The sequence below is a fragment of the Pyrgilauda ruficollis genome, unplaced genomic scaffold (genome assembly GCF_017590135.1).
Source record: "Pyrgilauda ruficollis isolate IOZ18807 unplaced genomic scaffold, ASM1759013v1 scaffold5, whole genome shotgun sequence".
NCBI classification, from domain to species: domain Eukaryota; kingdom Metazoa; phylum Chordata; class Aves; order Passeriformes; family Passeridae; genus Pyrgilauda; species Pyrgilauda ruficollis.
In genome coordinates, this window is record NW_024526599.1 from 17925229 (window position 1) to 17947448 (window position 22220).

The window sequence follows — 22220 nt, forward strand, 5'->3', positions numbered from 1 at the left end:
CAAATGTCTTTGAAAACAGTGCCAGATGATAATCTTGCTCTGTCAGTAGGGTTCTGTGTCCAGACCACTGTCATCCATTGCCTACATGCTTTTATTCTCTTGCCATACTCACAATACTATTCAAAACTGATTAAGGTTTTGGGGTTGGGTTGTTTGGGGTCCTTTTTGGGTTTTGGAGGTTTTTTTTTTTAAGATTGGGATGGGGGGGGGGGTGTTGTTAGTGTTGTGGTTGGTTTGGGTTTTTTCCACAAAAAGGGAACAAGAAGACAACAATGAGTTTATTTGTCCAGCGCTGAGGTCGGGTGAATACCAGGACAAGGCTTGGTGCTTCAGAAAGTTGAGCATGAAGCTGAGGGCCACTCACCCCCTCTGGAAATCAAACCTAACATCATCTCTGGTTTGGCAGTGTAACACAAAATGCCCAAATCAAAGGCTGTTCTTCTCTGTTCCCTCTATACAGTGCATACAATGGTATCATGTTATTTATTTTAAATGTACTATGATTTGTGTAATGTCATGACATTAGATATCTGGCATAATCATGATGTTAAGTTACTATATTATTTTAGTGTTAACTAAAACAATAGTAGTGGTTAAAGTTACAGGTGCTGTATGAAGGACATACAAGTGATATTCAACTTTATTTAAAAATATGGAACAAATGCACTATTGTTATCCCACAAAGCATGTTTTACAGTAAATGAGGAGCAATGCAATTTCCATTAAAATTTGGAACTAAGGTAACTAAAAATGTTACTGGTAACAATTCTGTTGTAAAGTGGGGGAAAAGCACCATATTCTTAAATACAAGCAATTTTACATTCATAAAAATTCAAGACTTTTCATTCTGATAGAGCACTTCAAAGAAATACAAATTTGTAGTTTAAATTGCATCATAATCATCCTATCTACACTTTGAATGCTCAGCAGCATACAATACAGAAATGACTAAAATGTCCATACAAACGAAAAGACAGATATGAATGCTAATTTTTATAAAATGATTCACACATAATTGTTTTTAAAGATATGTAACACATATTTCATGCTTTACTTTCTGATACCACAAAAGAAAAAAGCTCTCCTAAATATTGAAATCCTCATGTTCTTACTCCAACTAAACTTGGTGAAGCTGGAGTTGACCTCGTACAAGGCTCAAGAAAACACAGAAAAACAACAGAATTTATCCAACTGACAATAAAAAAAATATATACATATACAGTTCTTTGTATTGCATGTCTGCATGTCCATGCACAGAAATCCTTCAACTCAGCTCATGTAAGGAGTTTGGTTTTTAAGATCAAACGGAAAATAGATCAGCACCGGGTAAAGGCATTGTATTTAGTTTTGAAAAGGTCCAACTATTAAAAATGCAGAGGTCCTCAAAACATACCAGAAAGAAATACTAAAGGTACAGGAAATTAAAAACAAACATCAAGATCCTACACTATATGAAATACCACCCGCTCTTTCTGTAAAATTTGTATTTGCTTAACACTGAGTAACCTCAGTGCTTTCAGTGAACATACTGCTACTCATACAGACTTCCCAGCATGTCCAGGAAGAATTAGGGCCTAAGAGCATTAAAAAGGTGCTTTCATTTTCTCTTTATACACTCAAGTAAGACACACCAGACTTCTTGTGAATTAAATTCCTACTGTAAAAAAATGTGTCTCAGTGTCAAAGGCCTCATACCCAATTGCACAGTCCCACGCAGGTTTCCTGCACTGTCACCCCCTCAGGATGCTTATGGCACATTGATATTGGCACTTATTAAAAATTCTATGAAAACATTACCTTATATTTCTTAAATATATCTCCTTTTTTTTCCATAAATTTTAGGGGAAAGGTGACTAGACTTGTAAATTTATCATGTAATAAAATACAGAATATATATTTAAGCTTTACCAAGCTTTGCTTCTAAATTCATTGTATCATTCAAAGTTTCTGGATGACACAAGTCAATTCCTGCTTACGTAACTCTGTATCACTAGGACTGACATTTCTTGCTGCTGGTTCTCCAACAGCAGGTAATAAAATTGGCTTTAACACTTGGCAACATAAGCACAATGACAGATTTCAGGAACCTGACCAGCATTTGTTGTGCAGGAAAAAGCATACTATTATTAACAGAATAGTTTTATCCATGACAACAGACAATGAAATCTAAGTTACCGCATAAAAATCCCATTGCAGAATGAGGACTGGAATACCACAGGAAGACCACTTTAGTTAACGTCAGTTATTCAGAAATGTTTTATAACTCCTATACATCAGAACAAAAAGATTTATTTGTTCTGTTTTAAATATACTTTGGCTTACTTTCTTAAAGCCAACTAGGGAAGAATAATTCTTTTATCTAATGGCATATCCTGAATGTACAAAAAAAAAAAAAAAAAAAAAAAACCCAAAAAAAATCTTCTAAGAACTTTTTTCTGCAAAGGAAATAATAACCCAATAAGTTACCTTCAAAAGTAGATATTTTGTATTAATATGTACCATTATTACCATATGTACCATTATTACGCACAGAACAATTTACAATACCAACAACTGTGTTAAAAAATAACAATGATTTAATTCCAATGGACTTGTGGTTTCAGCTGATCTTTCAGCAAGTGCAGAGATACAGCAAACGTGAGAAAAGGATCAGGATTTCTTGCATCCATTGCTTCTGTGTAAGGACTAGCAAGGCATGTCCTTTGCTTCTGCAGAGTCCTGCTAAAGCATCTGGAATTTTAACACTGCATATACAAACGCACATCAAATTTACCATAAATATCTTACTTCTGGCTTGTCTGTTTTCACTCAGCCACTGACTCATAATGACTATACACACGTATAAATAAGCTTTCCACAGCTGAAGCAACTAAGAGTACCCAATGCCTTTCCTTTAATTTCATTTTATATCTCATTAGTTATGTGGATAGTTCTGGTGCTGCAGCTCCTCCCATCTGTCTTAGCAACACTTGTACAGGTGCATCCTATTATTTTAAAATAATTAATTTTGCTAACAAGTGGAGAGAAATATTCATACAAGTGAAAGGGGAATTTGTCAATACACAAAGGGCTGACACATTCATCAGGTAAATAAGCTAGAAAATTTACTTCTTTTAGTTCTCTCCAGAGGCCTTAGCTAGCACTTGCTTTAGTCAGAAGCTAAGTGTATTGGCAGTATCCCTTGAAAGGAGAAGTCCAGTGCAATACAGAAATTATTTTAACCAGTACATCAAATTCGCTATGGGCTAATTTCAGACAGATGCAAATGCATGGACAGGTGTGCACACATACATTCTCTAGGATGGCCTTGGGAGGAAATGGAGTCTTCCTAGTACAGCACAGAACAGCAGCAGCTTGTGCCCTGGGAGCCTGGCTGGCCTGCTCTATGGCATCAACAACCATAGCAAAAAGTAAGTCTGTGCTTCCCACATGCTGAGATGTGGAAGGAATTTTAAGAACTGTGTTTCACTGTAGGCCTGTAAAGACATCATGCAAAATCTTCACATGGGCGTGGCTGACTTGCTCCCACAGCAATGGCTTTTTTTGAAGCTGAGGATTTAAGACTACCATGAAAGAAGTGATTTTAAGATTAAAAAGAGCAACTTATTTCTCTGAAAAAGGAGAGAGACAGAAGCAACCTAACTAGTTTGTTTTTTCTTTTTTTTTTTTTCCCCATAAAATTCCAGCCATTATAAAAAGTAAGGTGCTCTTCACTGTCAACCAACATAGCTCTCATGGCATCGAAGTTCTTATACCTAACAACAGAGATTAATACTAATGCTTAGTACCAGCAACAGATTGCAACTCTCCACGACAAAGTCCAAGACTGTTCTTACTCTAGGGAAGGACTTTTTGTAAATATATTCTTGCAAAATCACTTCATATTGTGGAATCCTTCATGGGACTTGAACCTACTCCTTGCTGACAAAAAGTGTTAAAATATCTGGGTGCCTTTGATAGATAACATGATTTGAAAGAAGAACATTTTCTGGTTTTACCAGCATTAAAATAATTGTTTACCCAGCACTGCTTCACCAGTTTGGTTCTTTACATAAATTACATTTAGACATCATACCCACATTAACAGATTTGTGGATGCAGGCTTGGCTCACAAAAAAGTGCTTCACTAACATACATTTTAAGACTTAATGAAGCAATGAAATACTGTTTTGATAAGTTGTTTTTTTTTTTCCAAAACCCAGACCTCTGTTTTTTTAGCCTCCCCTACCATCTGAAAAGAAAACTGGGATTTTGTTAGTTAATTTTTCATAGAAGCAATGTGTAACACTAATCTCAGCAATATCAATTCTGGAACACGTATAAAGGAGAAAATATAGAGGGGAAAACGAGTAGTAAGGAGGAAAATTGGATGACTGATGGAGGTAAGTAGCAAATTATTTAGTCAGATGAAATTCTGGCCCTTCTGAAGTCAAAAGCACAGTTTGCTAAATCACATCTGATTGCCACTATCAATACTGTAACCAACATATTATTTCCCTGATGATTTTGCAGAAAACGAAAGAGCTTCTATTGCGAGAAGCGTCCTTCAAAGAAAATTCATACACTTAAGTAGAAAACTTGAATGCTGTTTAGAGGGACTAAAAATCTTTTAAGTATCTTCACTGCTTGAGTTCTCAATGACTACAGATTAATAGTCATGATTAATAAAGATAAGCAATTACTTTTTTCTCATAAATAAATGCTCCTCTAATTTTTACAAAGTATCTAATCCATGTCATTACCATTCATTTTGCAAATACTTTCCAGGTCTGTATGAATGAAATTTATCTCCCATGAGTTACTTCAACAGAAGGAAGAGAATTTAGATTGTTACCAAAACACATAACAACGATAAGCAAGAGTATGAAAGGCACTTATGTTCACAGTGGATTTTCAAATACTCAGAACTTCTTTCAGACAGTTCTAAAATTCTTCATATCCGATGATTGACAGTGATTTTGAATGACACTTCAAACAATGTCTCCAAATTTTTGCTTGCCAAAGGGTACTTCTAAAAAAAATTTAAATATTAATCTCCATGCTGTAAGTTCTGAAATTATGAAGATGGATTAGCAGCTTCTCCAAAATATCAGTCAGGCCTTGTAGTAAACACTTTCAAGAGGCACATGTTGGCAGAAAGCTTCTGAAATTTCAGTCTGCAAGTAAAATGCCAATTGAAGGTTTAAAAGATTTGTGTGTTTGCAGAGTTTAACATTCACTTGTCCTTTCATGTGGAAGAAATTGATCCCTTTCATTTGCATTTTCAGGGTCATCCACTGGGTTTTTTTCTTGCATCCCACTATTTTCTGAACAAGAATCATCATCTCCATTACCACGATGACCTTCAACACTGTGTCTGATGCCGTAAGCAAAGTAAATGAGGAAACCTTCCAAAAGGAAAAAAAAAAAAAAAGTTCATAGGGTTTTCAGGCAAGTAGTGCATTAAAAAGTAGATATTTTTTCTCTGGCCGAATAGATTTTTGCTGAAGAATATTCTTCTTCAGATATCTGAATCAGAGCTCATGCTTTAGGTCACCTCTGTTTCTACAAGAAATTCCAGTGCATCTTTTTTGCATAATTAAATGCTCTAACAAGTTATGGAAAGTATTATCTCTAATTCATGTCTAGATGGAATTAAGACAATTTTTTAGATCTAAAAGGGGACAGACTGATATACTGGGAAGAAACCTGTTACAAGCAGGTTTCTACATAATTTTGGCTATACTTACTATGAAAAAAAAACAAAACGTCTTATTGGAATTCTTCCTATTACCTAAAAACCTATATTTGTAATTTTGAATGCATATACATACTTCTTCTGAAGCATGCTATTCTTTTTTATCAGAATTACTAGCTGATTTTTATTAAATCACAGAGATTTTTTCAAATATTGAAGGAAAAGAATGTTCTAAGTTGGGAATCATGAGTTCTAGTATATGAAGCAACTGAAATGAACAGAAGTACATACCAAGTAACATCCAGAAGCTAAATCTCATCCAAGTCTCTCCACTTAATTGTACCATCAAGTAAATATTTACCAGTATACTGAATGATGGCAAAAATGGCAATAGTGGGACCTAAAAGGAAATATTTAATATGTTTCTATTAAACATACATTTTTTTGCATGTCACACTTCAGGTATGTAACACAAACCAGAGGTAACATGTAATCACTAATAAAGAATTGAACTTTTTTTGATGTCGTAATGTAGTGAAATTTTCACTGGGCTTAACCAACAGTGATCTTAAACTTTTAAAACACATTATGTTTAATATATATTCTCTAAGTCTACAAAAAGCTTTCCAGTTTGTCTGGGACATATACTAATGAATTCCTGTATTTACAGCTGAAAAATAATATATCTATCTCTCTTATTCTGAAATGTTCCCCCACCTCCACCAGATTCCTTAACCTTTATCACTGTACTTCATTATTTCCATTAAATAACTGATCTTAGAACATAAGTGAAACTGCAAAATGAAAGTACTTTTACTCTGCATTAGGTCCAAAGGACTGCAGACTACACAGACAAGTGATTGTACACTCATCAGTTTCTGACTTGTTTTCCAGCTTTAAGTTCTCTCTCCCACTCATTAAAATCCATCCGAAGCTGTCATCAGAGAATAACACAGAGAACAAGTTATTCACCATAAAGGCTACTTTCTGCTGGTTCTGAGGCTGCCTTTGGATGAGGAGAATGGTAACTATGAAGGATATCACCAATAAAGCAAGAAGGCCAATACTCCAGGGCTCCAAGTTAGCAATGAAATGAATCCCATATGTAATGAGGACACTCAAGCCACAAATCAAGAAAGCTGTATAAAAAACAAAATTACAGAAATAGGTCACTTAATCCTGTGTTGAAGAGGAAGTGACTTTTAAGAAGAGTGGTAGCAAGCTTCAATATGTACTGTTGTTATGAATATGTTTAATTAAATGAAAATGACTACAGATTAGACAGATTCATGAAGGATAGCAGCACAGAATGACACATGTATGACTGAAACAAGGCATGTTATCAGTGGATTTTTAATTCTGTCTTTAATAAAATTCCACTATAAATGTTAATGCATATATGAGTTCGGACAGCCAAATACTTACCTAAGAGGCCCACTAAGAAGTTAACTATAGTTGCAGTCTGCTCAGTGGGTAAACTGGATGGATTAATCAAGGCCTGAAGACGGAAGTGATTCTCTTCTATCATGTTTATCTGTGACTCACTTACTGCAGATTCCCTTTCAGCTGCAGCCAAAGCTGCTTTTTCTGGAGAGTATTTTGGTTCCTCATAGGTGGGTTGGTACCTATGCATAAAAAACAGTAATAAAAAAACATAAAGCACACTTCTGGATTTGAAGTAATATGACTCTAGGAATTTACTGAAGTACTAAATTCTTTTCAGTAGAGCATTAGAATTTCTCAAGTTATAACTGCACTGCCACAGCATTATTAGTCAGTGTCATATAAAAATACTATGGCAACACACTTTTTGGATTGTTTTGGAGATTTTTTTTGGCAGTTTTTTAAGCTACTTGAATGCACCAATAGCTCAGATAAATGACCAGTCCCATACAGAAAGAAAGGAGTGGGTCTGGTAGTCAACAGCAAGGAAAGAGTAAGTTTCTGACTTGCTTCCTATACTCTAAGAGGCTACTAACTGGCATTAACTGAAAATTGACATCTGCTGTGTTAGCTTTTGAGTGTATTTTTAAAAATATTTATGGTAAGTCAGTTCTTTTAAAATAGAATAGGCTTCTCTTTTAAAGTGTAAATTATTGTGACAATGAATTTGAGCCAAATTTAAGCTGTTACACTTTTCAAAGTTAATTACTTGCCCTTAAGTAATAAAGGCTAACTTTTTAAAATCAGAAGAGCAATACATAATAAAGTGAGCTGTGGCTAGCAGTATATAATTCCCTAGCTTTACAAACATGACTGAAAACAGAGTTTTACTGAGAAGTATTTATAATCTCACTCATATTTGCCCTCTCTTCTAGGGCCACCACATCTTAAAACACTTGTCTGGTCTTATATTTCTAACTAGGATAATACAAAGGAACTATTAGACCTTGTTCATTCTGTGAACCTACTGGAACATCAACCCCTTTCACATATACTCCCCAAAATGCAATATGCCTGATGTACAGTGTAGACTGTATTCATATACAAGTATCATTCACTGAATTCTGTACTCAAGCTTATATTTAGTACCTTTGGGACTAATGCTTGGACCAATACTTCTTCTGGAAAGTAAAAGGTGTCTCGATTTCACCAGAATCTTTAACCCAACTCATTGCTATACCTATGTAACAATATATCATTGTTTACTTAGAGGAGTCACTGCTTCTCAGAAACCATTTATATGTTTACAGCTACTGGCTATCTAACAAAAAACATGTCTTGTAAATATGAATTCTGTTTATTTACTGACCAACCCAAAAAAACCCCACAGTAGAATACAAAGGATGGTTTTGGCTCACCTAAGAATGAGGACACAGGTTGCCACAAGTGAATAAGCAAGAAGGGTGCCAATAGACATCATGTCCACTAATGCCTTTAGGTCAAACAGAAATGCCATTACAGCTAAAAAAGAAAAGAGATGGAAGAGATTCCAGGAGACTGACATAGAATTGTAGCATCATCCACACTGGGAAAGAAATTTAACATCATCAAGTCTAACCATAAGTGCCAAGATTAATATTAAAAATGTATTAAGCTAAGATTTTAAAATCTGTCTGCAACATAACTTATTGTTTTACTGACAGCAATATGAGTGAAATCACGATAATTCTGAAAACCACATCTTTTAAGCTACTGGTATCATTCCAGACCTAATTCCCCACAGTTGGGAATCTCATTCATATACATAGGCCCTGATGAGTCCTACAGTCATGCTGCATAATCAAATGCTTATATTGGATTTATTTGGATATAAGTATTCGCACACATATTGTTGAATTTGGGCCGTATTAAAAATACATTTTTACAGAATGAAGTTCAGATCCTGCAGCAGAATCTCACCAAAGCTGAAGGGATGGATCCCACTGCCAAACTGAGAAAAATTCACTATGATGTAAAATTTCTGCTGAGCTGGGAAAGAGCTCTGTGTGAAGAGGACTTTCAGGAGTTTTCTCAAATAAAATAATTTTGTGAGGTTTTTTTTTTAATGGTTATCTTACTAAAATTAGTTTTCAATTCACCTTCAGGAATGACCAGTAACATCTCTCAAGAATTAATATTCTTATGATCATTGAACTCAGAGGCAGAAACTTCCATGGCAGTGCAAGTAATTATAGAAATCTTGTATTTATAAAAGCTAATGCCATATTCATTTGGAGATTCTGGAACATCTTTTTTAGTCTATGCTGTTTGCACACAGAAGCACATTATTTATAAAAAAATTAGGAGAAGCTATCAGTAAATGAAAGGCTAATTCCAATTGATTTGAAATACATACACATACTTTAAGAGCCTCTTAAAGGATTGGTATTTTATTAATATTTTTGAGATGCAGATTTTTTGAATCATCAATAATCTCAACATCAAAAGAAACTATTAAATGTAGTCTTTATACACTGTGTGCATATGCACACCCAAATTATTCTATATTCAAAATATTTATGGTATACATTTGTTAATGTATTTGTGGAGAGCTGCATAAGTGCACAAACACATGGACACATACTCCCCTGGTATTTGATCCTAAGGGAGGAAGCAAAATGTGATTTTCTGAAAACAAGACTGCTGAATTACACAACTTTCATATAATCTGGGAGTCTCTTTTTCCAATTAAGAAAGACCATCCTGTTTTCTTCAATGTGAGTGGATGTTCCTAAATCCAAAAGCAATTTGCAGTGTAGATTTTTTTTTAATACCTCACTGCTTTTCATGCTCTAAAGAGCAAAGCTGAGGAAGAACAGAACCTACTAAAACCTCATGTATGGTAGCTATATGTAATTTTAAATCCCAGCTTCGAAAGGCTACTCTGTAGCCTGGATGTTAACTTTAGAAACAAGATGAAAAATGCCTGCAAGTTTCTTCTTAGTAATTCTTCTATATTAAGAGAAAAAAAGGCAGAGTATTTATTTTCCACATCTCTTAGTTCTACTCTAAGAGACAACAGTAGGTCCATTAATGGTGAAACTGGACTGACACCAAAACATTTTGCTATGGTCTGCCATGGTGATTACCACCTGTGAAAAGGTCAGTCATGTAATAACACGTGATGGTTGCCTCAGCTGTAGTCTTGACTTGGTAACTTTAATTAAGCATCCCATCTCCTTAACGTTTCTTACAGCTGTAAAACTATTCATGCTACAAATGCAGAGAAAAGTCAGATAATATAAGCTTATAAGCTGTTGCATACATCCATAACTATTCTGTCAAAACTATTTATGACCACAAATTGCCAAATATGGTTTAAAAATATAGAAGAAGAAATGCTGCTCCAGCAGTAAAGGTGTTTTTCTGGTGAGCTGTTGATGCACCAGATTGCTAAAGATTGTCTAGAAGCAGTCCAATGTCAGCTGCTGCAGAGCTACAGGCAGGGCTGTGTAGCTATACCAATCACTTTACCAGCTAGGTAATACACTATTCTTTCTTCTCATCATTACTGTGATTTCACATAAAGATCTTGATTTCATCCCACAAAACTGCACTTCCAAATTCTTATGGCAGAATATGTCAATTAGATAAATTCAAATAAAATAAAGCTGAAATAATAAAACTAATGCTTTGCAATCTATTTGTACTTTGACCAAAGAAAAGGGAACTGATAATAATGCATCATGTGGGAACTACCTGGAAAACAACTGTGCCTTTCTGCATTATTGTCAAGTACACAGTTTGAGCAGTTCCAGTCTTGTGGCTTCTGAGGATGACCCTGACTATAAATAAAAATATTTTCGTCTCATTCCTGTACCGTTTTTTGAGATTAATTTTAGCCAAGGTTCATAAAAATTCTAAGACATGTATTGATATTTGAATTACTTAAAAAAACTTATTTATTTTCCTTTGAACTAAATACTTCTAAAGCTTCTGGTTTTCCAGGGTGATTAAACATCCCACTAAAATGACAATGAAATTTGGGCACAGCTATATGTACCTCAGGAAGAAGTACGAACAGAAGTGAAAGAACTGAATGTTAAGAATTTACCTTAGGAATTGGCAATGGCTCCCAAAATACTGTTTTGGTGAAATAAATGTAGGCACGTATGTGTGTACATATATGTACGGACACATAAGCCCCCAACACACACATGCCCCTCAGCCACAACTTGGTAAGCCTATACAACAACAATCATTTTCTATGGGAGACAATTTAAAAAATCCTTGTAGTTGACACAAAAGTTGATCCTGCTGCAAAAGAAATTTTTTCCCTTTTCATTAAAAAAAAAAAAAAAAAAAAAAAAAAAGTGAGTTATTTTCCCCCCATTACAGATGGGATGAATATAGTAGGTCTACATCAGACAAGGAAGCCCTGCCAGTAGAGCATCAACCTAAGGGACTCAGATTAAGCAACAAGCTTATTCACCATACGGGGGTTAATATTAAAAAAAAATAAAATTTCTGTGGCATTAAGACCATCACCACCACCATGATTGGCTTGATCTGGAGTTCTTACACCCATTGATTACTCAGTAATTTTATTCCCATTGTACATGCAAGGGAAGTTAACAAGCAGCCCTTTTCAAAAATATAAAGTACCATGCACGTGCATAGAGTGTTTAAATCTCAGTTTTAAGTAACATGGGCTTTGAGAGCTTACCAGAGATGAACCCTGCTGTCAAGGTGGCAGAAACTGGTGCCTGCCTCTTATTCACTTTGGCAAGAAAACTAAAGAGTAAACCATCACGTGCCATGGCAAACAGAATTCGGGGCAAAGGGAACATAGAGCCGAGAAGACTAGAACAGAAAAATGTATAGTTCAAGTACAGGTTATTAAAAGCACAATGCTTTATTGGTAAACCCAACTACACAAAAAGAAAGCTTGGAGGAGTTAATGGGTTTAGGTATAGTTTTGCTTAGGCTCTGTGTTGCTGCTCTTAAGATTTTGTTTGGTCGACTGATGTGCTTGGTTTTGGGCTACTGTTTGTTTTGACCCTAGGCTTTGAGAGTACTTGAGATAAACCAACAAGTAAAAATCTGAGGTAGAGAAAAATTGTACTGGTAGACTACCTAGCAACAAGCAGATTTGATCATTTCAGTCCAAAGCAAATCAAAGCTGCACAACAGTGGTTTATTTCCATATATTCAACGTGTTTAGCAGTGCACCTTTCTTTACAAGGATCAACTCTTAGTCTCACCTGCTACTGCACCAGACGATAGAGTAGCAACTAGTGGGGTCTTCGTTTTGGAATTGATTTGAGCTAGACATTTGAAAAGCAACCCATCCTTCGCCATAGCATAGATTACACGTGGTATTGGGAAAATGGATCCAAGAAGACTGAGTAAAAAGCAAACACATGCAACATGGCAAACACAATTCATGCAGAGTTGTATTCATGGACAAGATAAAAAATGTTAATTAATGGCATGTATAGAAACCAAATGTATGGTTGTAAGACAAAACCAGAAAGCCCCACAGCCCAAAATACTACAGATCAGACACAAATAGATTTTTTTAACTGCGAAGTTGATTTATCATTATTATTATATTAATTTAGGTAATAAAATTGCTTCATCAGACGGAATCCAGATTAGCAAGATAACTCTCTTCCCATCACCATAACTCTTGGGTATTAATGGACCAGGAACATGTTCCAGATCACACTGACTATGCAATTAAGCTTTAGTATTCCTGGAGAAAGTCTGTCAGTCAGCAGCAGCAAATAAATAAGCATAAGCAGCATCCCTTACACTCTATATTTCCATGTAAGCCTGCTGATTAACAGTAATTCAAAGTAAGCACCATCATACAAGTATACTTGGGCAGATTAATTCTTTCGATTAAAGCACCTCTAGGCAAGCTGCATTAAGATTTTTTTTGGAAGAAGTAAAGCTAATTAATTTAGATGTCATTGGAACACATAAAGCTTTTAAACTATTGATAACCTGAAGCTCTTAAACATATTTCTTAAATTAGGTGGCTTCTTTCCCTCAAAGAGAAATACTTTTAATTAAGAAAACAAAAGGTGAAATCATAGGTAGTACAACCTCTGCAGCAAGCACATAAGTTTTTAACCAGGTGAAGGGTTTCCTTTCTTACTTTAGAGAAGCAACTCTATCACTTAAAGAAGGCACAGCTCTTACATGCCACAGGTGCTAGGTACATCCAGTAATGCTTGTGGGACACAAGTATTAAGGGTAAACAGGAGAGAAGTTTTATGCAAATGAACTGATTTTGATGTATAAGTGTACCTTCCACAAAGAAGGTACATTCAAAAAAATTCCAGAAGTTTTTTGTTGTTTTAGCTTTGTAAGGTTCATTTGTCCTACCCTTCTTTATGTACATTCACATACATAATGGCAGTATTAACAAACATCTTTACCTGGCAAAACAAGTTCATGACATAGCACAGTAACAGGAAACCAAAAGCAATTAATCCCAATGTTTTTCCTTCATTGTACCTCTAAACTGAAGAGCATGAAACATAGTTTCCTTTGTTTTGTTCTAAACTAACATCAGTTAACAGACTGAAAGATTAATCTCTCCACAGGAGTACATGTAATTCTTCAGAACACACTGGAAAAAGAGATCGACACTTCAAATTTCTAAAAATTTCTTACCATTTCAGTTCACTTTGTTTTCCAGCATTAATTTCTTTAATCTAGTTTCTTATATATAACGTCTACTATTTATCAATGTAAAGAAAAAAAAATCAGTGAAACCCTCCAACCTCAGGGGACCATGACAAATATATAGAAATAACAAAAACAATCCCAGGATGAACTGTGCAACTGTGACATTCTTCAGTCAGTCCTACATTTCTTTTAGTGTCCTTCTGGAACTACTTCATGTTTCTATCCCCTCCTGGATCTAAATGCTCCTTTCCCTTAAACCATTGCCCACAGTCAACAAACTCATATTCAGGCTAATGCCTGCAGGGTTATGTCAGAGTGCTGTTAGTGTTAGTGCTTCCACAGGCAACTTGCTTTCCTTTGTGGAAAGGCAGCCAGTGTTCTTACTACTGAAGCTCTTGGAAATGACTCCTTACCTACATAAGCTCAGGTAAAAGATCGGCATCAGCATTTTTCTATCCCTAAATTCAAGTATCAAGCAATTTTCTATTTTATTTAAGCGTTTGTATCATATTACAATTGGGGTGTAATATATTTGAACACATACTAATATATATTGTGCCCTCCCTGATCTTTTTAATCAAAATAATATGTTAAGGTTACATTCACAGTTTCACAAAGGGGAATAAATTATAATATTTTCACAGCTATAGTCTACATCTCAAATACCCACACAGAAACCACAGGAAGGGATAATGTCAGAAGACAGACTGGCTGCTGGAGGAAAACAGAGACAGGCAATGAAGATGAGGAGTGGAGCTAGTTAATCATGTCTTCAATTCTGCCTGCAAATACACAGAGCCCATAAAGCTGCTGAGTCACTGGGAATGGACAGCAAAAAAAAGGAAAAATGAGGGAGGTTTACTTTGTCAGTTAATAAAGATAACTTGCAGGTCATATGTTTGAAAATACTTACTTATAAATATATATAAAATGGGTGTAATAAGCTTCTACCAAAGAGGTAGAGTTCAATAACTGTACAGTTAAAAAAAAAAAAAAACAAAAAGGAGCCTAAATTAACACAGCTACTGTCAACTAGACTTGCTTAAGTTCAAGGCTTGCTTATAATACTTATTGCTAATTCTTTGCATGTACTGAGCCTTCAAAATGAACACACGAACATACATACAAATGTAATATATTATTCATCAGCTCTTCCCAACAGAATTAGTATTTCAGTATCTTTACCTTGTAGACAAAGCACAGAGGGATCCCACTGCTACAACGTATTTAGCAGGACCCCATCCAACATATTCAAACGCTACTGGCAGAGGACTTTTCTCATCTAGCAGATAGTATGGCATCATAAGTGTCAGTGCAGCTGAAACCAAGCAATAGGCCATGAAGCAGACAAGTAGGGACACCACAATTCCTATGGGTATGGCTTTCTGAGGATTCTTGACCTCTTCTCCTGAAAAAAGGAAAAGAAAATGCCCCAACAAAAATTCGTACTATTTTTCCCCTTCAGCTTTAAGAGACAACATCAAAGACAAATCACTTGTTAATCTGTCAAGGGAATCACATCTGTAATAGAAGTTTTAAAAACCTGAGTAAAACAAATGGAGACACACAGAACAGAGCTCAGTATTTAGTTGTCAGAAATAGTGTTAAAGTAGTGGTAAATTAAAGGTCATAAAATACATTTTACAGGGACAGTATTCCAAGCCCGTAATTTTTAGTTATTTACCTATGTTTTCAATGTACCCAGTATACTCATTCCCTGTCAGCCATTGAGAAAGACACCTTATCTCAGAGAACTGTAAAAGTGAGCAGGTGATGAACATTATTTGAGCAGAAAAATTGTATACTAAGCACTTTCCAGACTCAGAAAGCAGCAATCATTTCTTTAGAAGAGGAATGAAATAAGCAGAACCTCCTCCTTCTTCCCCACATATAGCCACATTCAGGAATGAACCTCCTCCTTCTTCCCCACAGATAGCCACATTCAGGAATGAACTTAGACTCATTCTACATTGACTAAAAGAGCTTTGGAAGAAAGCAAAGTAAGAATTGTAGACAGAGTATTATTGTTTGTGGTTCTTTGGGGTTTTTTTTTTTTTCAAAAATATCCCCATATTAAACACATATACACACATATATAAATACTATACCAGTTGTTGCAATGCAGTCAAATCCAACAAAAGCATAAAAACAGGTTGCAGCACCAGCCAAAGTTCCTGTGAAACCATATGGCATAAAGCCACCACTCCCATACATACTCGTCACATTTTCATAGGATGAGCAGTTCCTATAAAGAAAAAAAATACAGCAGAAAGATAATTCTTCCCCCCTCATTATTGGTAGGACAAATACATGCACCCTCCTACTCTAGAACTCTGAAACAAAAAAGTTTTAAGTGTTCTTTTCATGACAGAGGTCTGCTTTACAAAACTGCATGAGGTGTCATTTTTATGTCCAAGCTAGTAATAAAGAGAAAAATAACAGCAAAAGAAAGAATGTCTGAATCAAGTAACTATCATCTTACTTGCTTTGAAGTTTGTGACAAAACATATTAAAACACTAACAATGTTTATTATAATAAAGAGAAAACTGCTTGAAATATGAGAAAGAAAATAGATTTTTAAAAATTACTCTGTTACTGCAGTAAAGTTTCTGAGATATTCTTCACTTTTCTTCCAGTTGTCAGCTTCACCTTTCACAAAACCAGAAATAATAACGAAGACTAGGACCAAGATGTTAATAGCAGTGAAAATTCTATTCACCCATGCAGACTCTTTTACTCCAAAAGATAAAAGACCTGTAAAATAAAAATATTTTATAGATGTGAATGGCCCATTATACTAATAAAATGGCACTTAAAGAAGGAATACATGTAAAAGAAGGGGTGCATGTGTGTGCGTATATATATGTAAGTACTCTGAATAATACTGAAAAAGCATCACCAGATTTTAAAAAAAGCATTATCACAAACATACTAGACTCTTTAACAGCATGACAATAGGCAAATATATTGGAAACCACATAAAAGAAAGCTTCTTTAAGGATTTAAAAGTATTTTTAGCAATGGCTACTTTTTACTTCTCTGAGATACCAATCCATATCTCTGTTTTATGCCATGGAGTAAAAGTAGCTACAAGAATTCTATGCTTTGTAAAAATAGATCAGTAGAATACATTCCTTACAGAAGAATTATCTGTTAGATTAAGAAAAGAGGCACGATTATTAAATTAACAATATGACTGATTGACTCTACATTTTTCAGAGCACATCCATCAGACTAAGTCCCACTTCCTAGTTCATTAGTAACAGCTTTAAAAGAAATGCACACCTCATGTTTGTTACACTAATGCATAAAGATTCTAGAAAACAGTCAGATACAAAATACACATGGCTTTAGATTACAGAGTAGAACATTTCAACAATCTGAAAGTTATTAAGTCAGGATTCTACTTTATCATTAGATTTCAAACAATTTTAAGTGTTAGAGTGTTAGCAGATGCATAAAGATTCTAGAAAACAGATACAAAATACACATGGCTTTAGATTACAGAGTAGAACATTTCAACAATCTGAAAGTTATTAAGTCAGGATTCTACTTTATCATTAGATTTCAAACAATTTTAAGTGTTAGAGTGTTAGCAGTTTAATGGAACAGGCAGTGAGCAGATCAGGAAATATTAAATGCAATTGGAAAGTTTTCACAGGTCCTTTGCTCTCTAAGCATTCCACTATATCACATACATACTTTCCCTCATTATTTAGAGATTAAGACTGAAAATTTTAAGCCTCTCAAAATAATGTCTAAAAAGTTTCTTACTCCACTAATGAGATATTTGCTATCTTATCAGAACACGGAAATTATCTTATGAGCTGCTCAAGTTTTCTTCACCGATGACATTTTTATTAAAATAGACATATGCTTTCTTCAGCTCAGTTTTTCCCAAAAAGGCAGTGTGAATCATAGTTTGTGCATTTTTGAAGTCCTTTATCAAAAAAACCAAACCAAAACAGAACAAAAAAAACCCAACCCCCCACAAAAATAAACCCAAAGAACCCCAAAAATTAAACAAACAATACCCAAACAAACACACAAAAAGCCCAAAGAAAACAAAAATCCCCAAACCCCCCAGATTTCTCTGTACTTTTCCTTGCGCTGAGCACATAACATTTTCTGTATAACATCACCTGCTACTCCTATGACTCAGCTTTACAACACAGCTCACAATCCAATCACTGTATCATGCTCAGCCTACACAGTCCTAAGCCATCCCCACTGCCCCTCCTTTCAGCAGTGAGGAATTCCACCCAGTTCAGTCACAGGCGGTTTGGGTCCTTATCACAGACACCTGGAGAGGCAATTTGCAGCACAAATGGGAAAGGAGTGAAGAAGGAATGATGGTAGGGATGAAAAGACAGGACACAAATAAAAACTCAGCAGCAGTGATGAACAACAGGGAAAACCTTTTCCCTTTTTTCAAGAACCTCTAATTATGTTCGGAAGCAGCAATGGCAATGGAGAAAACACAAAAGATGTCAGCATCTAAACTAGGACTGTATAGTTTGGTTTGTGATGTTTCAGTGCTCTGCTTTTCAGGGTGTTATTTTTTGTCTCCTTTATTTGGAAGAGGTGAAACTGAAAGGTCTGCTCCAGCTGTATTCCACATTCATTCCCAACCCTCCTGAGGACATAAGGGTCTGAACTGGTCCTAAAGGCAACTCTGAGCCACAAACGTGGCAGGATGCTGGACTAAACCTAGTCAAGTCAACTCCCAGATCTTCGCAAGTATAGGAAGCCATTCTTTTAAGTACAGAGACCTAATAAATCTTCAGATGCACTGGTCATTCATTCGAGCAATAGGTAGAACAGAAATGTTTTCCTGTGTCAAAAAAAACCCACTCAGAACCAGAGAACAGGTTATGTACATATAACTTAGTTTCACTTTCCAGAGAAGAAAAGCTGCTTTGGTTTAATCCAAAGACAGACTGAACGTGACAAGTATATGAGATATGGGTAAGACCTCTACCGAATATTGAAATGCTTCTAGTATTGCCTGAAAACAAACTGCACGCTTTAGAATACACTTCCTGCTTCCTTCACTCCCAGTGGCAGTAGGAACATTTCTATATGGTAAATAATTGTAAAACACAAACATGGAAATAAGTTGCAGTATTTTTGAGCCTTCTGATCCCTCAAATAGGAGGTAGCTAGTGTCAGTGTTTGTGATTTAAAAGCATGGTACATGAGTAAAGAGAAAGGACTTGGAAGAGTAGACAGGAAAGGTTTCCTCAGGTTTCTAACTGGTCTGTTGGTCCATATAAGTACCTTGGGGTGCCCTTTAGGTCAAACAAACTCTAGGATAAACAACTGAAGACCTATAAACGGGAATGTTATTATATACCAAATAAGTGAACAACTTAGGTGGAAAAACCCCCTTACAAATGCCCACTACATGCACAATATATAATTTAAGGAGACCACATCACCAAACTAGAGAGCTTAACCTTCAGGCCACTCCAGAAGCATTTGCTGGTGAGAGAGCCATGAAAACATGGAGAACTGTGTAATTTTCCTATTACCATCAATCTGTACAATGGGTTTTATAGAAAAAAGTACTGACAAGTGATTGGTTCATGACTCAGTTTCAAGAGAAGTGCATGTGAAAATTTGGTTATATATATTTAATTCAGAGAGCCACTGTGCCAATACAAAATGTGGCTCTGAACTTCCTTAAGGTATTTCCTGTGCAAAACCCTACAATTTAGCACTTTCAACTGAAAAATATCACAACCACCATCAATTAAGCCATATATTTTCTTACCTGATAAAAGTAATATAAGGAGTACAGCAAAGAAGTCAGGATACTCTGCTAGCCCAGAGTAATTCATTTTGAAGTAGGCACTGAAGAAATGACCAATCCGTTTTCCAAGAAGTTCATCAAAGGTGCCACTCCAGGCTCTTGCTACACTTGATGTACCTTCATAAAACACAAGCATGTTTAGGGTTTTACATCCATACAGTGGGACACAGCTACTTCTACTGAAAAGGAAACAAAACTAAGCCTGTTGCTACTTGTATTTAAAAAAGCAGAGCCTGTGATGTTTGCTTTGCTGAAGAATTTTAATGTTTAAGAATTTTGCTTGTTAAATGGTAAAAAGTTTTTCTAGAACAAAAATATACAATTTTTGTTTGCCTCATTTATTCCCAAAAGATTGCAGAAATTATTTCTTTGTCATTTATGCCTGATCCTGGAAGAAGCTTATTTCTAGCTATTTTTAATTTCTATGACATATGTTAAACAATAAAAAGTAACATAAGAAAGCACTTTAAGAAAGAACATAAAGGAAAGTTTGCCCACCTACAAGCAAAGTAAAAAAAATTACTAGCAAGACATATGTTACTAGAGTCTGTATTTAAAATTAACACTCTCCTGTGGCAAAGAGTTCATGGCCAAATACAATTTGGCCAATCTTATTTGTATAACTCTCCTCTCAGGAAATACATTTTAATACAATACTGGGGAACATCAGTTTTTGAAATGTAACTGTTCATATGCAATGTAATGGAAGTTTGGAACACATTCCTCTAGGATAAATAATTTTTAAATCCAAAAATGTTATCTCTGCTCAAGTACTGAAATAGCTGTTTGACTATCTGCCACATAAGTATTGATTTTACTCAAATCTGGTCAATTTTGTGTTTTATGGGATTACCTGATAGGACAGCACTTAACTAGTACAATGATACAGTAGCAAGTTAGTACTTAAACACCATGACTTTCCTGTAAGGAAAAGTGGACATTTACAGGACTCCTGTGGAGTCCCTGTAAATGTCCTTGCTGTATATATTTTTAGAAAAAAGTTTATTGGTTTTACTGAAATTATTTTTGCTGACCAAAAATGGCAAATAAAACTTGTTTATTCTTGCGCATCATCACAGAATTGTCTGACACAATTGTCATACAAGGTATGTGGTTCATACGTCACATTGTTACAAAAATATCCTGCAAAAAACCCATTTGCAATGGTGACGCACAGAAGGAAATAACCTAATCAAATTATTTTGGTTATTTCATCTCAACAGGACTAAAAAGTAGCTAAGTGTAGAGATAGAAAAGAAAAAGAGCCCTAAGTCTGTATCTTATCTGCTGTCTCAGAAACCCCTGGGACCAGTGTTTGTTCTTAAGCTTACCTATAATATAGGATAAAACGAGATTCCAGCCAGTGATAAAAGCCCACAGTTCACCTACTGTAACGTAAGTGTACAAGTACGCAGAGCCAGTCTTGGGAACACGAGCGCCAAACTCGGCATAGCAGAGACCTGCCATCACAGACGCGATGGCAGCAATGAGGAAGGAAACAATGATGCTAGGTCCAGAATCAGATTTGGCTACTTCTCCAGCGAGGACATAAACACCAGCACCAAGGGTACTCCCTACTCCCAGGGCTATGAGGTCCAGTGTTGATAAGCATCGGCACAGCTTGGTGTCCTCAAGGCTTTCGCCACCGATGTTCTTCTTCCGCACCAGACACCGAATAAAGGACAGAGCCGTTCCGCAGGGCAACATGGTGGATGTGGAGCTCTGAAATAAAGGAAATTGTTCCAGAATGCAAAAGGTAGTGTAGACTCTGGTGAAAATCAATGGGAAGAAGCATTTGCATGAAGAACTTTAATCACATCTACTAGGTAATACATTCACACTGTTTTGTGACATTAGATAAGATGGCATGTGCTTTTCCCCAGGAAACAAATTAGGGATACACTATTCCTAAAGCACTTATGTCCCCAGGGAAAGAGATTCATTATCCTTAGGTTTATTACACTGCTGTAAAAAAGAAGAAATCGTTAATAATTATCTGCTAATGGCCACTTCTTAGCCACTTCTAAAACAGAAAGAACCTATTATCTCATATATCATAGAGCCTTTTAAGATGAGGATCAACACCAGCATAAATAAGGGGTTTTGGAATCTAAAAGTAAGACTGTGAACAGCAAAAGTTTAAAATACATTATTCTGAGAGCACCAATTCAATATCCTTTTGTCTTCAAATACATAGCTTTTGCCTTTAGAATTTGCTTCAGTGAGAACGGCTTCAAAGCAGATTAAAATAGTGTTTCTACTCTCTCATACACCAGTGAAGTTTCCCAGATCTAACTATCCTTACAAGAAATCTTTCACACTTCTGCCTAACAATCATCTAACAAAACCTGATGGGCTAACCCTTCATCCCATGCCAGCTGCAGTTCTTCAATATTCCCAGTGCCTGTCACAGTGTGGGATGAGATCAGCTCTAGCACACAAGCTCAGATTCTGTGACCAACCTGGTCCTGAGGGCAGCAGGTGGGCAGTGTTTCTCTGGCCACAGGGTGCCTGCCAGGCCACCATACAGGTGCTTGCTAGGAGCAGCAGTGATCAGCTTCCCAACTAAAACAAATTGTCACTGAGGGTCCAAAGCACTTGCTTGGGAGGGATGACATGGGTATCCCATAGAAAATAATATTTTAAAGAGGCAATATTAATGT

At 35.8% G+C, this 22220-nt stretch overlaps 1 protein-coding gene across 11 annotated transcripts in view; it reads right to left on the reverse strand.

Annotated features, from left to right (window-relative positions):
- Window positions 1-622: 622 nt before the first annotated feature.
- The window catches only part of SLC7A2 (solute carrier family 7 member 2), a 53621-nt gene continuing 32023 nt past the window's right edge, over window positions 623-22220 (reverse strand). For 9 of the 11 annotated variants that reach the window (XM_041479702.1, XM_041479699.1, XM_041479701.1 and 6 more), the window contains 11 exons: window positions 20889-21279; window positions 19519-19674; window positions 16331-16496; window positions 15850-15986; window positions 14927-15149; window positions 12304-12443; window positions 8479-8581; window positions 7103-7302; window positions 6650-6816; window positions 5969-6077; window positions 623-5387 (listed from right to left, as the gene is read on the reverse strand). In XM_041479702.1, the coding sequence (XP_041335636.1) occupies window positions 5209-5387; window positions 5969-6077; window positions 6650-6816; window positions 7103-7302; window positions 8479-8581; window positions 12304-12443; window positions 14927-15149; window positions 15850-15986; window positions 16331-16496; window positions 19519-19674; window positions 20889-21264 (1956 nt within the window). In that variant the 5' untranslated portion in view covers window positions 21265-21279 and the 3' untranslated portion in view covers window positions 623-5208. Of the gene's footprint in view, window positions 5388-5968; window positions 6078-6649; window positions 6817-7102; window positions 7303-8478; window positions 8582-11765; window positions 11903-12303; window positions 12444-14926; window positions 15150-15849; window positions 15987-16330; window positions 16497-19518; window positions 19675-20888; window positions 21280-22220 lie in introns of all 11 variants that reach the window. The other 2 variants (XM_041479703.1, XM_041479705.1) reach the window with 2 other exon arrangements.